Source organism: Chlorocebus sabaeus, chromosome 2, assembly GCF_047675955.1.
Source record: "Chlorocebus sabaeus isolate Y175 chromosome 2, mChlSab1.0.hap1, whole genome shotgun sequence".
NCBI classification, from domain to species: domain Eukaryota; kingdom Metazoa; phylum Chordata; class Mammalia; order Primates; family Cercopithecidae; genus Chlorocebus; species Chlorocebus sabaeus.
The window spans coordinates 16,928,566-16,944,896 of record NC_132905.1 but is presented as its reverse complement, the minus strand read 5'-3'; the positions used below and the strand labels follow the sequence as shown (position 1 = coordinate 16,944,896).

Below are 16,331 nucleotides of genomic sequence, written 5' to 3'. Positions count from 1 at the left end.
TCCCCACATAATTTTTGTAGCAGTCATTTGCCAAATCAATTAGTGTTCTCCCACTCATTTCCCAAGATGCTTCTTTTTAACCTACCACACACCGACTAAAGAATGCTTTTAACTTTTAGATCTATAACCCTATAAAAAGCACTCTTTGAATTTATCACAATAACTGGAATTTTCTCATAGTAGCTGTCATTTATCATGTAGCTTCTTCCAATAAACAGGGTAGTTTATTTATTTACTTTTTTTTTTTGGAGGTGGAGTTTTGCTCTTATCGCCCAGGCAGGAGTGCAGTGGCGCAATCTCGGCTCACTGCAACCTCCGCCTCCTGGGTTCAGGCAATTCCCTTGCCTCAGCCTCCCGAGTAGCTGGGATTAGAGGCATGTGCCACTATGCCCAGCTAATTTTAAGTAGAGACAGGGTTTCTCCACGTTGGTCAGGCTGGTCTTGAACTCCTGACCTCAGGTGATCCGCCCGCCTTGGCCTCCCAAACTGCTGGGATTACAGGCGTGAGCCACCGCGCCTGGCCAAACAGGACATTTCATATATTTATACATTATTTATTATTAGTCTTATGGTCTCACACAAACCTCACAATAATTTAATGAAGTATTTATTATCATACCCATTTTACAGAAAGGCAAACTGAGGTACAGTAATGTTAAGGAACGTTATCTAAAATTCCACAGCTCCTAACTTATAAAGTTAGGTTTCCAACTCCATCTCTTTTGAATGCCTCCTTTTTCCACCACACCATGAAGGTATGTGCAATTTCCTAAAAACAGACTGGATTTATGGTTTGGGAGTTATCAGGGAAGACAATATGAAGTAATGTTTCTTCCTCATGGATGCATTTCACTGCCCATATTTTGCTGCAAACAGTTTGAAAATCAGCATCAGTTTGATATGGACAATCTAAAGTGTTCCAAGTATAATTTTCAGCGTGGAATTTCAGCATGAACTTTTAAAACCTTCAGGCATTTAGCCGGGCGCGGTGGCTCAAGCCTGTAATCCCAGCATTTTGGGAGGCCGAGATGGGCGTATCACGAGGTCAGGAGATCAAGACCATCCTGGCGAACACGGTGAAACCCTGTCTCTACTCAAAAAAATACAAAAAACTAGCCAGGCGAGGTGGCGGGCGCCTGTAGTCCCAGCTACTCGGGAGGCTGAGGCAGGAGAATGGCGTAAACCCAGGAGGCGGAGCTTGCAGTGAGCTGAGATCTGGCCACTGCACTCCAGCCTGGGTGGAAAAAAAAAAAAAAAAAAAAAAACCTTCAGGCATTCAAGAAATATCCTAATCAGTAGAATAAGTCAAATTCTAAGAAGCCACATCTTTATTGCTAATCTGGAGGCTTCCCAGACACTTAATTTTCTCTTCTTCCTTCCTGCTGCTCTCATTAGCACCTACGAAAGAAAGAGGAGGTAACGTTCAACTCAATCAAATCACTAACTCTTAGAAGCTACAGCTTTTGCAGGTAAAAAGCTAGAATCACTTGTGAAAGTATTAGCAAAGAATTTCAACATTCCACTGCAATCTTGGAAGAATGTTACAAAATAAAGACATCAGAGAATCAAAAGTTCTTCTATCCAAATAAAGGAGCAATGAAAATGCAGAGAAACAATTTAAGATTGTTATGTCCAACTTGAGATAGAGCATGGGCAATGAGGGAAGAGCCTTAGGCGTCTCAGCTGTGGGCTACAATGGTGAGGCTCTTTGATGGAGGCCAACCTTTTCCAATGTACAAAGGTCCATTGGATGGAAGATGTATTCCGCATAGTCAGGGTGCTGTTCCAATGGAACGGGCTTCTGGAATGCATCTGTCTACAAAAGAGAAGATATGCACACCCATCATTACTATGGAGAACTAAGCATTAATGCTAACAAACGGCTTGAAAAACGGAGACAACTTTTCAGATAATAAAGTTCTGAAGGTTGCCATAAAGGATGACCTTGGGGAGCTCCAAATTGTCTACCTTCTAATTCTGCCTGGTTATTGATAATTATGAGCCCAACTGTGATCCAATTTTATTCTTGGTTTTCAATACACACTCAAGAAACAGATCCTGTCTTCTTACATTAAGATTGACAATTACAATATGCACTGTAAGTTAAAAAGATGCTTTAACGAAATCAGCAACTTTCTCCTGACTGATTTGACATTCAACGATTTATTTGAGAAATTAATGCCTTCTTCAATTTTTCTTCTTGGTCTTTAATTCTATGGATTGACAAGTCTACATGACTCATTCTTTTTGTAAACAGTCATTAGCACATATAATTTAGCCTATGAAAAATCGAAAGTAATTCCTTGCCACACTCAACATAAAAATTATACCATAGCAAAAAAAAAAAAAAAAGTGTGCAAACCAAACTAAGCAAACTAGTGCTTCCACTGATTGAGATTGTATTTAAAAGAGCCTAATTTGTTAAAGGTTCTCAATTGAAGGGTATCCAATTGGCATGCTCTAAATTTTTTTTATCATCTCATCAAAATTTCAGAATATAATCTCAAAGCAAAAGCTTCTTTTTTATTAAAGAAATAAAACCACAGTGATTAGCCCCAAGAATCTAAATTTAGCCCCAAGAATCTACACTTCTGTACAGTAATGGATTTAGACAGCAAACTCTCAGGAGTTCTACAAAGGGTCACCACTAGCCCCTATGGTGCCTTTGTGCAAATCAGGTACAGGGCGCCACATCCGCAAGTTTCTCTAGATTCGTCTGTAGGGGCCAGGCGCAGTGACTCACGCCTGTGATCCCAGCACTTTGGGAGGCTGAGGCAGGAGGATCATTTAAGGCCAGAAGTTTAAGACTAGCCTGGCAACATAGCAAGACCCTGTCATTACAAAAAACCAATAATAAAAAAGTTAGCTGGGTGTGGCGGTGTGTGCATCTATAGTTCCAGCTACTTGAGAGGCTGAGGTGGGAGCACTGCCTGAGCCCAGGAGGTTGATGCTGCAGTAAGCTATGATTGCGCTCCAGCCTAGGCAACAAAGCAACAGTCTGCCTCCAAAAAAAGAAAAGAAGGAAGAAGGGAGGGAGGGAGGGAGGGAGGAGGGAAAATATTCATCTATAGAAAAAATGTCATAATATGCTTATTATATTGTCAAAATAATATTATTTTCAAAAACAAGTTATTTTTCTGCCATTTTCCTGAAAAGTATTATGATACATATACAAACCACAGTGGCTATGGTATGACCTGGGATTCAAAACAGGTAGGGCACCTATGTGAGGTACACAACTGGCCAGCCCTGCCCCACATGCAGATTTTCCTCAAGGGGCAAAGGCTGTATATCAAATCCCATCTCAAAATTGAAGGAACTAACCAAAATTTCACCCTCTATGGAAAAGTCACTGATTGAGTTTTCCTTGAAAGTTGCATCATCAGATCTGGGACATAAATAAACTGTGTTGTGCTCAGCTTCCTCACTGAAATGGATTTTCCTAACTCCCATGGGAAGGAGCACAAAGCTCCCCTTGCTGGGTGCTGTATGAGGTTTCACTTTGCAACCAATCAGAATTTTCAATCCCCCTCAATGTTTTACTATGTCATTGCCCAAATGATACGGTTTGGTTCTGTGTCCCCACCCAACCTCATCTCGAATTTTAATCCCTACATGTCAAGGGAGGAACCTGGTGGGAGGTGACTGGATCATGGGGGTGGTTTCTCCCATTCTGTTCTCATGATAGTGAGTGAGTTCTCACAAGATCTTGTAGTTTAAAAGTGTCTGGCACTTCCCACCCCACTTCTCTTGCTGCCATGTAAGATGTGCCTTGCTTCCCCTTCACCTTCCACCATCACTGTAAGTTTCCTGAGGCCTCCCTAACCATGCAGAACTGTGAGTCAAATAAACCTCTTTTCTGGCCAGGCGCAGGGGCTCATGCCTGTAATCCCAGCACTTTGGGAGGCTGAGGCTGGAGGATCTCTTGAGGTCAGGAGTTTGAGACCAGCCTGGCCAACATGATAATACCCCGTTTCTACTAAAAATACAAAAAAAAATTAGCCCATGTGGTGGCGGGAGCCTGTAATCCCAGCTCCTGGGGAGGCAGAGGCATGAGAATCACTTGAACCTGGGAAGTGGAGGTTGCAGTGAGCCGAGATCAATCACACCACTGCACTCCAGCCTGGGTGACAGAGCAAGTCTCTGTGTCAAAAACAACAAAAGAAAACAAAAAACCTTTTTTCTTCATAAATTACTCAGTCTCAGGTAATATCTTTACAATAGTGTGGAAAGAGACTAATGTACCAATTAAACTCCTTTGAGACATACAGTGCTTACCACTACAGAGAATTAACTGAATGGCATCATACCTCATGTGTGATTTACACATACTTGAATTTGGGGACACAAGGAGGCCCAAAGAATATGTCAGGTGCCTAAAAAGCTAAGCTATTAACAGAACAAAACATATGTCATTACATTCATTTACGCTTATACCAAGAGGAACTTTCTTCTTACCCCTGGCTGTTTCATTTTCTGAATGGCAAACTTGAGCAGGTAGGATAACTGTTCAATGGTGAGCATTGTCATGGCTTTACTCTGGGTCTCGATGCATTCTGCCACTGTAATTTTCTACAAGTCAAAGTCATACACAAATGTCCGGTTAGAAAAAAGAAATTACCATCCATGTACTGATTTCTATTTTTTCAGCCAACTCACAGACAAAAAGCAATTCTCATCCAAATGAGACTTGTTGTTTCACTTAGCAAAGACTCCTGGAACAAAATGTAACAGATCTACTGGAACGAAATGTAACAGATCTACTGGAACAAAATGTACCATATCAGTGGGTAACTATTAAAAAACCTATCAATCTATTTCCTTATCAGGAAGCATTTTTAGCTCAGGAAGATGACATGATCTGAGAAAAGATGTGGGGTAGACAGGGGCCTGAAAAATCATCATTATTATAACCTTTAGGTTTCAAGAATGGGATATGAAAGGAAAGGCCAGGTGGGCATGGTGGCTCACACCTGTAATCCCAGCACTTGGGGAGGCTGAGGTGGGTGGATTGCTGGAGCCCAGGTGTTGGAGACCAGCCTGGCAACATGGTGAAACTCCATCTCTACAAAAAGTACAAAAATTAGCCAGGCATGGTGGCACGCGTCCATAGTCCCAACTACTTGGGATGCTGAGATGGGAGGACGGCTTGAGCCTGGGAGGCAGAGGCTGCAGTGAGCCATGATTGCACCACTGTATTCCAGCCTGGGTGACAGAGTGAGATCCTGTCTCAAAAATATATATGCGTAAAAAAAGAAAGTAAAGGCCATGGATGATTTCAGGGCGATTACTTCACAGGATTAACACTTATCAACCATTTATCCTGATCCTCTTAAGGTTCTGGGCTGTCATTCAGGAAACTGACAAGGTATTAATTCAATGACATCACTGATGGAAAGGGACAGACTTCCCTGCGGAAAGATTACAAGGGAAAGCAGTGGACTAATAATATATATGACTTCATTGTCCATCTCCCTTACTTTGAACCCACCTAAGGCGCTGTGTCAAACTACAAAAGAAGCACAACCTAACCTAACTGTCTATCTCCATGGGCAATAGATATCAGCTCATAAGGGAAACTCCCATCAAAGAAGAGACCTAGAGGAACGTCTGAAACCAGATTCTGCTATGTAAATCTGGTACTATATCTTAAGGCTTCAGAATCCTTATGTAGCAGCAACAACAAAAATAGCAAATTCTGATCATGTCAGGAAACACTCTTTAACCATCTGTGTAGGGAGAGCTGAGAAAAGTTTTCTCCAATTAATTTGGATTCAGTTTCCATTTTTCACATCTCTGGGGCCTCCAAAAGGAACTCTCAGATGTGTCTCGTTGGTTGTCGAGGAAAAGGCCAACACAAGAGTCACTCAGAAGCTGAAAACAGTGCATGACGCACGCATCTATTTGCTTAGCTACCAGAGCCTGCAACATTCAGTCTTCCCAGTTGACTGCCATAACAACTCTTCCCTGGAAGAAATTCAGGGCCCTGAATCTCACACACAGAGCACCTGTTTGTTTGAATCTGGTTTGTTTCCAGGTAACCTATCCATGGCAAACACTTGGGCTGCCTGCCGAACTATCACTCATTCCCTCTCACCCCGCACTCCTTCTTCCTGGCTGGCAGTGCCTGGTTCCCACAACACAAAAAGCACCACATAAGCAATTTTCAAGGCTTTTTTGTACAAGGACTCGTGATGCAATACTGACCAATGAGCCCAGGGGCAAATCAGCTGGGGGATGATGGACAAATCTTTCTGCTGGATAAAAAGAGATGTAAGGAGAGACAGCCTCCTTTTGGGAGAATTTCTGTCTATCCACACATAATACCTGAACCCCAGCAGCCAACTTATGGCTTGGAGAACATGTCACCTCAACAATGAGATGGAAAGCGTCTGGCTCTAAATAAACTCTGGCCTGGCCCTGCCTCTGGGTTCTGATGATAATAAATCCATATTGTTTCAGCCCCCTTCCTTCAGGAACTAGTGCTTGCATTAATAACTATTTTTTGTTGGCAGGGCACAGTGGCTCACACCTGTAATCCCAACAATTTGGGAGGTCGAGGTGGGAAGATCGCTTAAGCCTAGGAGTTCAAGACCAGCCTAGGTAACATAGCAAGACTCTGTCTCTACAAAAGACTTAGTAAGTAGCTAGCTGTGGTGGTGTGTACCTATGGTCCCAGGTACTCGGGAGGCTCAGGTGGGAGGATCACTTGAGCCCAGGTGGTCAGGGCTGCAGTGAGCATGATCTAATTATTGCACTCCAGCCTGGGCAACAGAACAAGACCGTGTCTCAAATAAGAATAAAAGAACTATTATTTGCAGCAAAAGCATCCTATCAGAGCTGTTGTCATCTTTGCAATATCATTAAACAACTGGAAAAAGCTGGCCAAGACCAAAGAAAATCGGTGAAGGTTCCAGGTCCCATGACAATGTAGTAGAATGGAGTCAGCCTCTGAGTGCAGAGGACAACGCCGCTGTATGATGCAAACCCTACATATTTCTCCATCTAGAGTAACCCAAAGAGAACAGCAGCCACCTTTTGCCATATTAGAGAGGACACCATTACAGCATCATCGTCATCATATTGATTTGATGTCAACTTTTTTTTTTGTATATTTCTTATTTTTCTCCTCTCCCTACACAAAAGCATGACAGACACTGTCCTATAGCTTGCTTTTTTCCCTACTAAAGGCATCTGGATGATCTTTCCATTTCACACATAGAAAGCTTCCTCATGGCCGGGCGCAGTGGCTCAAGCCTGTAATCCCAGCACTTTGGGAGGCCAAGACGGGCGGATCACGAGGTCAGGAGATCGAGACCATCCTAGTGACTAACACGGTGAAACCCCGTCTCTACTAAAAAAAAATACAAAAAACTAGCCGGGCGAGGTGGCGGGCGCCTGTAGTCCCAGCTACTCGGGAGGCTGAGGCAGGAGAATGGCGTGAACCCGGGAGGCGGAGCTTGCAGTGAGCCGAGATCGCGCCACTGCACTCCAGCCTGGGCGACAGAGCGAGACTCCGTCTCAAAAAAAAAAAAAAAAGAAAGCTTCCTCATTTGAGATCAATCTCCAATGTACCTTTTTTTTTTCCTTTTTTTTGAGACACGGTCTTGCTTTATTGCCCAGGCTAGAATGCAGTGGCATGATTACAGCTCACTGCAGTCTCAACCATCTGGGCTCAAGTGATCCTCCAAGTTCACCCTCCCAAGTAGCCAGGACTACAGACACATACCACCATGCCTGGCTAATTTTTTAAAACTTTCTGTAGAGACGGGGGTCTCCCTATGTTGCCCACACAGGTCTTCAACTCCTGGGATCAAGCAATCCTCCTGCCTCGGCCTCCCAAAGTGCTGGGATTACAGTCATGAGCCACCACACTCAGCCTCCGATGCATCTTTGAATCCAAGAGACATTCCACATTAAATAATTGTGGAGACGACATTTTTATTTTCAGCAATTCAAAACAAACATCAGAGTTAGGGGTCTCCAAGAACAGGAGCCACCTCAGAACGGTGGAAACCCTAATAGTTGGCTTAATAAAGGGTGCCTGGGCTTTGCTACATAGGAGGCGTACACACTGCCCGACTACACCCATGCACTGCTGCCTCCGGCCGTCTGCCTAGAAGGTGTCCCCCAAATGGTTGCATGGCTCACTCCTCTCCTTCATCAAGTCTTTCTCAAACTTTAATGAGACTTTCCCAAACTACCACATTCAAAATGAAAACACTTCCCACCCCTTTGGACTTCCTATTCCCATCCTGAATTTGTTTTCTTCACAGCACTTTTCTTTTAACTCATTATATGAAACATTATTTATTTTGATTTTTGTCCTTTTCTGCTGGGGGAAAAAAAAAAAAGATTCATGCCTGTTTTTGTGCACTGTCGAATCCCCAGCACCTAACAGGCACTCAAGAAATACTTGTTGCACAAAAGAAAGCATCAGACGGCCACCACAGGGAACATGCAACCAAACGTGGTCTTCTCAGCTTAGTTACTGCTGATGATTCGATGATGAGGCAGGCAACAACATCCAAGATAGAGAAGAACAGCACGAGATCTTTTCAAAATGTGTGAGCCATTCATGATTTAGGAGTTAACGTTCAAAAAGTTCATCATAGAAGATGCAGAGATGATGACTACAGATCTCCAAGGAATCCAAGGACTCATGAGAAACCAGAAATAATATTCCGTGCAATTGTCTTTCCAAGAGCTGCAGTACTGCAGCCACTGCCGGTGGTGGTTGAGAAGCGGGTGACCCGGATAGAACAGGTGGAAAGCAAGAAATTTCTCTTTTCCATCTATCTGGATTATTTGTAAATTTAAAAATAAAAGGAAGAAAGAGAAAGGAGAGGAAACGAGGCAGGTAATGCATTCATTCATCAGGAACTAACCTCACATTCAGGACAAAACCAGTCCCCCTCTGGTTCCGATGTCAGTCTCAGACACTTAGCGTGATAAACCCGGGGACAGAGCTCACAGCAAAGGACTTGGCCTTCCCGGTGACAAACCCAGCAGTAGAAATCATTTCGTCCATCCTGCGGTACAACATCAACAGGGTCTGTGGTGAGTGGCTGCTTCATATAGTAAAACGGACCATGTCTTAGTTCTGACTGAAATGTAGGCAAGAAAGACAGGTTTGGTTTCAAAACAAATGTGCATTCTCAAAAGGAATTTGAACAAGTACATCAATAACAACAAAAGAAAATTACAGTATTTCACAAATTCATTAAAAAGCCAAACTATCTTAGGTTACTAAATACTGCATTAGCAAGCTGTTAAAATTATGAAGATTTTTCTTTTTTCTATTTTAAGAGGCCACGATTAAAAGCTGGTATCTAAGAGTTACAAGGCAGCCCTAGCAGAAAGGCACACTGCCTACAACCCAGACCTACCTAGGTTCAGATTTTAACTCTACCATTAACCAGGTGCATGACCTTGGACAAGTCTCTTAACCTCTCAGCTTCAATTTTCTCATCTGTAAAATGGAGATGATAATACCTAACACTTCACGGTACTGTGTTGCTATTAAATGGGGTGATATAATCTATGCCTACTGATCAAAATGCCACCATACTAACAGTGCTAACGTGGTTGGATGCCCAGCTTACGGAAGTCCCAGTTTACAAAGCCAATAAAAGCGCAGTAGTTTGCCCTGGGATTCTTTAAATGGCAGACATTTAGAGAACAGATCAATAGGGTTTGAGTCACCAAAAACTGGTTATCTTTTTTTTTTTCTTTCTTCAGAGACGGAGTCCCGCTCTGTCGCCCAGGCTGGAGTGCAGTGGAGTGATCTCAGCTCACTGCAACCTCCACCTCCCGGATTCAAGCCATTCTCCTGTCTCAGCCTCCCGAGTAGCTGGGACTACAGGTGTGTGCTACCACGCCCGGCTAATTTTCATAATTTTAGTAGAGATGGGGTTTCACCATCTTAGCCAGGCTGGTCTCCATCTCCTGACCTCATGATCCGCCCGCCTCAGCCTCCCAAAGTGCTGGGATCACAGGCGTGAGTCACTGCACCCGGCCAGTTATCTAATTTTTAAGTTTACCCCCAATACATAAAGTGTTTATAAGCCAACAAGAGGCTTCCTAAAGCCATAACTCTTCAACATGGTAGGTCCTTGTTTTTGCCAGGGAGCCATATCTCTTATTTGACATCAGCAATGGCAGAAAGATGAGATGGGTGGCCAACTCATGGGAGCTCGACCTCTTCCTGGTATATTATGGTATATTATGGAATATTATGTTATATTATGAAATCCAGCAAAGCCACACTTGAACACAAAAAGTCACTCAGGAGAAACTCATAAGAAAATGTCTATCAGAAACGAATATGAAATCCTATTTAGGAAGTACATGTGTAAGTCCAGTGGGAAGGGTCAAAACGACATGGTAACTAGTTGTGTGGTCTTAGGAAAGCGATTCAACCCACTTTGAGCCTCAATTCCCTGGCAATAAAACCATGGAGAACAGTTTAGCCACAACCATATTCCCCACCCTCGAATAACTCTCACTGTATAACACGTTTCTTTTCTGTCCTTCAGTAAAACATGATGGTGTCCTCCATAAACATCTTCTATGTTGTTGAGATACTGCATACTTTTTGATGATACTACGAATGGGGATTTACTAAACGGTTATCATTGATACATAGAAAGGTTGTCAGATTTCTAATACCGACCTCATATATAGACAGTTCCAATAGTTTATTGACTGAAAATCATATAACTCTAAGTAACACCAGTTTTGTCTTTTCCTGTCTAAAACTTGAACGTTACTTTTTTTTTTTTTGAGACAGAGTCTCACTCTGTCGCCCAGGCTGGAGTGCAGTGGTGCGATCTCGGCTCACTGCAAGCTCTGCCTCCCAGGTTCACGCCATTCTCCTGCCTCAGCCTCCCGAGTAGCTGGGACTACAGGCGCCCACCACCTCGCCCAGCTAGTTTTTCATATTTTTTAGTAGAGACAGGGTTTCACCGTGTTGGTCAGGATGGTCTCGATCTCCTGACCTCGTGATCCGCCCGTCTCGGCCTCCCAAAGTGCTGGGATTACAGGCTTGAGCCACCGCACCCGGCCCTTTTTTTTTTTGAGATGGTGTTTCGCTCTTGTTGCCCAGGCTGGAGTGCAATGGCGCAATCTCGGCTCACTGCAACCTCTGCCTCCCAGGTTCAAGTGATTCTCCTGCCTCAGCCTCCTGAGTAGCTGGGATAACAGGCACCCACCATCACGCCCAGGTAATTTTTTATATTTTTAGTAGAGACGGGGTTTCACCATGTTGGCCAGGATGGTCTCCAACTCCTGGCCTCAGGTGATCTGCCCACCTCTACCTCCCAGAGTGCTGGGATTATAGGCGTTAGCCGCTGCTCCCGATCGCATAATTCTTTAGCCCAGTTATTTCCCTGTGTCATATCAACTTTTAAGATAGAGCTCTACTTGGTTTCCAGGGAATACCAATATCACTGCTACAATATTTTTTCATGTTACATTTTCAGCATGCTGTTGCACACCATCTTCATTTTATCCTGACAATCACCCAAAAAGGTGCTAAGAGCACTCCCTAATGAGAAAATCAGAAATGAAAAATGCTCCAAAATCCTTAAGTTTTTGAGCACTAACATGAAGCCACAAGTGGAAAATTCCACATCTGACCTCTTGTGATGAGTCACATATATTATTTAAAATATTGTATAAATTTACCTTCAGGCTGTATGTGTAAGGTATGTGATATGGTTTGGCTGCATCCCCACCCAAATCTTATCTTGAATTGTAATTCTCATAATCCCCACATGTCATGGGAGGGACCCGGTGGGAGGTAAATAAATGAATCATGGAAGTGGTTACCTCCATGATGTTCGGGTGATAGTTCTCACAGGATCTGATGGTTTTATAAGGAGCTTTTCCCCCTCTTCTCTCTGCATTTATCCTTGAAGCAGCCATGTGAAGGACGTGTTTGCTTCCCTTCCCCACCTTGATTTTAAGTTTCCTGAGGCCTCCCCAGCCATGCTGAACTGTGAGTCAAACTGCCTTCCTTTATACACATTACCCAGTCTCAGGTATGTCTTTATTAGCAGCATGAGAACAAACAAACTAATATAGTATGTAAGAAACATAAATGAATTTTAAGTTTAGACCAGGCACAGTGGCTCACGCCTGTAACATCAGCACTTTGGGAGGCCGAGACGGGTGGATCACCTGAGGTCAGGAGTTCCAGAACAGCCTAGGCAACATGGTGAAACTCTATCTATACAAAAAATATAAAAATTAATGCACAAACCTGTGCATTAAGGCATGGTGGCACATGCCTGTAATCCCAGCTACTCAGGAGGCTGAGGCAGGAGAATCGCTTCAACCCAGGAGGCAGAGGTTGCAGTGAGTCAAGATTATGCCACTGCGCTCCAGCCTGGGTGACACGGCGAGACATCATCATCTCAAAAAAATATATATCTACGTGTTTAGGCTTGGGTCCCATCTTGAGATATCTCACTATGTATATGCAAATATTCCAAATTAAAAAATAAACAAATAAAAAGTAAAAAACACTTCTGGTCCCAAGCATGAATAAGGGATACCCATCCCGTACTAGTCTTACTTGACATGTAGAAAAACTTGGTTACTTGGTTAAAGAGATTTATCTGACCTTGGAGCCCAGAGCAAAGACTCAAACCTGGGTCTCCCAACACACCCTCTCTTCCCTATAGCCCTCACAAGACAATGCTGAATCCAGGAGAGCCTGCGTTGACTTAGAGACCCCCTCAGAGAACATTATCTGTAATGCAAACTAAGTTCAGCTTAATGCACAAACCTAGAGGGAAAAAACATCTGAAGTATAAGATGACTACTAAAAACCTGACAGAAGGGGACATGAACAGCATCCAGAGCACGGGCTCTCAACCTCGGTACTGGTGACACTGGACGCCAGAAAAGTCTTTGTTGTGGGAGACGTCCTGTGCATTGCAGGGCAGGTAGCATACCTGGCTAGATTCCAGTAACACTCTAACACTGTCACACACATAAAATTAGGACAACCAAAAATGTCTCCAGACTTTGACCAATGTCCCTTGGAGGGCAAAACTGTCCCTAGTTGAGAACCACTAATGTAGAGGGTCTGCTATCTGCCTAGGAAAATGGTTGCTTTGAATTTATTGTAGGGGTATGCGGGTGCTGAAGAGGAGATGGGGGAGGAGCAGCAGGAAGGGGAAGAGAGGGCGGGGAATTCCTGTTGAAAGATAAACTATACATACCAAGCACGCAGAACTATTTCCCTTTTTTCTTTCCTTTTTTTTTTTTTCTTTTTTTCAGAACTATTTCTAACCTCAGTGGGGTCTTCAAGGATGCTACTGTGGTTTTTGTAAGATAACACTAAGCCATATTTTCAGTATCTGACTTCTTTTCAGTAAGTTAATAACAGGATAGGAAGAGTTGTTAAGAAGCTAGAAGAATCGGCCAGGCGCGGTGGCTCACGCCTGTAATCCCAGCACTTTGGGAAGGCGAACATGGTGAAACCCCATTTCTACTAAAACTACAGGTGGGCGCCTGTGGTCCCAGCTACTCAGGAGGCTGAGGCAGGAAGAAGTGCTTGAACCCGGGAGGCAGAGGTTGTGGTGAGCCAAGATTGCACCATCGCACTCCAGCCTGGGCAACAGAGCGAGACTCTGTCACAAAAAAAGAGAAGCTGGAAGAATCAAGTATGACTGCTCATCTCCCTAACCAGCAACTCAAGTCCTCTCTGTCTGATATTAGCCGAGGTACTGATCCTTCAGAATTAAGTTTCTCCTGGTGCTCCCCTCCCAACCCCACTACCCTCTGGCTGGGGCTGGGTGTCCCTAGAAGGATCCTGAGGACAGCCTGGCTGCTCCATACTCTTTTCAGAAGATTTTCTCCTTTCCTGAAGCAGCAGCAGTTGCTGAGAGCTAGATGCCTGGTTAATCTCCTTATCAATCAGATATTTTCCTTATCTGCTGCTTGTAAGTGTTTCCTGTTCCATAAAAATAATCTGATAACAAATATGGAACATTTTAAAAAGGGAAAACAAATCATTTCTGAGTTATTATTTTTTTCCCCTACATGTATAGTATGTGTTACCAGTCTGATAACCAGGGAAACAGGTTGCAACCTGTGTTATCATGGAATATTTGCAGGTTATTATAGGATGCTGCAGGAGAGAAAATCTTCTTATTTCCCTACTCCTTCCACAGGCTGGCTAACAAGAAAATAGAAAAGGCCCTGTCTATTTGCTTCTGGAATACCTTCAATGATACCAGGAAACGGCAAACTTTTCCTATAAAGGTTTCTATAAGGATAGTAAATACTTGAGGCTTTGCAGGCCATTAGGTCTCTACTGCGAATACTCAATTTGGCCACCGTAGCGCAAAAGCACGCACAGATAGTACATAAGTGAATGACTGTAGCTGTGTGCCAATAAAACTTTACAAACACAGGATTGAGGCAGCATCTGGCCCACAGGCTGTAGCTGCAGACACCTGGTCTACATAAACCATTGTATGGGTTCTCTGGCTGTGTGTGAACACAAGGTCCATGTGTGGAGTAGGAGGACCATAGACTCCAGTTCCTACAGAGGCCATACCTGAGTGAAAAAAACCATAGCTTCAGCTCTCATTCTCCTACATCTGGTAAAAGCACGAATACTGTGAAGTATGTAAGAAAAAACCACCTAGCCGTGGAGTGTGAGGATGCACTGGCATTCAACCTCAAAGTGGGGAAGACAGCAGGGCTAGGCAGAGCTCAGACCCATCTTACAGAGGCAGCCCCCACTCAGCTCCAGTGATCCAGGGAGTTGGGCAGACACACACACTCCTAGTGTTGCCTGACCTTGGGGAGAAACTCGCAATCCCTGCACTCCCCTGAACTGTCTCAACTGTTAATACACTGTCTCAGCCAAACAAAAGACTTCTGTGGGCCTGGTGCAGTGGTTCACGCCTGTAATCCCACCAATCTGGGAGAATGAAGTGGGAGAATAGCTTGAGCCCAGGAGTTTGAGACCAGCCTGGGCAACAAGACCCTATATCTACAAAAAGTTAAAAAAAAAAAAAAAAATTAGCCAGGCATGGTGGGGCACACCTGTAGACCCAGCTACTTGGGAGGCGGAGGTGGGAGGACTGCTTGAGCCCAGGAGGTCAAGGCTGCAGTGAGCCACAATGACACCACTGTACTCCAGCAGCCTGGGCAATAGAGCAAAGCCCTGTCTCTTTTTTTTTTTTTTTCCCCTGATACAGAGTCTCCCTCTGTCAGCCAGGCTGGAGTGCAGTGGTGTGATATTGGTTCACTACAACCTCCGAGGTTCAAGCGATTCTCGTGTCTCAGCCTCCCGAGCAGCCGGGATTACAGGTGTGCACCACCACGCTTGGCTAATTTTTGTATTTTTAATAGAGACAAGGTTTCACCATGTTATTCAGGCTGGTCTCGAACTCCTGGCCTCAGGTGATCCGCCCACCTTAGCCTCCCAAAGTGCTGGGATTACAGGCATGAGCCACCAAGCCTGGCCCTGTAAAGCCTTGTCAAAAAAAAAAAAGGAAGGAAGGAAGGGAGGGAGGGAGGAAGGAAGGAAGGAAGGAAGGAAGGAAGGAAGGAAGGAAGGAAGGAAGGAAGGAAGGAAGGAAGGGAAAGACTTCTGTGAAATGTCCTAGTTTTTAGGACAATGTGTGGGGCCCAAGAAAATAAGTACTAGCCACTCATTCATGATATGTAGACACCCTATACTCAGAGAAGGTGAAGAGGGGCCCCATCATTTCTTTGCTGTATTTGATCAAAGACACACCTAAGGCCATTCTGTACAAATCTGCTGGCACGTTATTTCTCAATCCTTTAATGCAAGGGGAAAAAACCAAAACACCTCCCAAAAGGACGTTTGAACTCAAATGTGTCAGAACTAAAGAGCAGAGTGGTATTTATCTGTAAAGACCCTGACGTCATTTTGGGCAAGGTATTTCTTGCCCCATATACTACAGGACATCCATTTAGCAACCTGACCCTCCTCCACAAAACGCCGGGAGCATCTTCCCATACATTCTCAAACCCTCCAAAGGGTAAAAACACTGGACCAAAGGTCTTCAGAAAATGCATGGTAAACCTTAGGATGCTTTTAAACCCTGAAAATAAAATTTGTTTTAAAGCTCTTCTTTAAACTTCTGGCCCAGTGCAGTGGTTCATGCCTGCAATCCCAACACTTTGGGAAGTTGAAGCAGGAGAATCACTTCAGCCCAGGAGTTCGAGACCAGCCTGGGCAAGAAAGTGAGACCCCATCTCTATAACAAAATCAAAAAACCAACCCGGTGTGCCAAAAGGGGCTGAAAGTCCCAGTTACTTGGGAGGCTGAGGGAAGA

The 16,331-nt window shown here is 44.0% G+C and overlaps 1 protein-coding gene across 25 annotated transcripts in view; it reads right to left on the bottom strand.

The window, feature by feature from the left end:
- Positions 1–16,331, bottom strand: part of ZMYND8 (zinc finger MYND-type containing 8) — a 148,748-nt gene that overhangs the window by 81,185 nt on the left and 51,232 nt on the right. For 16 of the 25 annotated variants that reach the window (XM_008014850.3, XM_008014928.3, XM_008014953.3 and 13 more), the window contains 3 exons: positions 8,889–9,107; positions 4,459–4,572; positions 1,724–1,816 (listed from right to left, as the gene is read on the bottom strand). In XM_008014850.3, coding sequence (XP_008013041.1) covers positions 1,724–1,816; positions 4,459–4,572; positions 8,889–9,107 — 426 coding nt within the window. The remainder of the gene's footprint in view (positions 1–1,723; positions 1,817–4,458; positions 4,573–8,888; positions 9,108–16,331) is intronic. The other 9 variants (XM_008014921.3, XM_008014970.3, XM_008015000.3 and 6 more) reach the window with 1 other exon arrangement.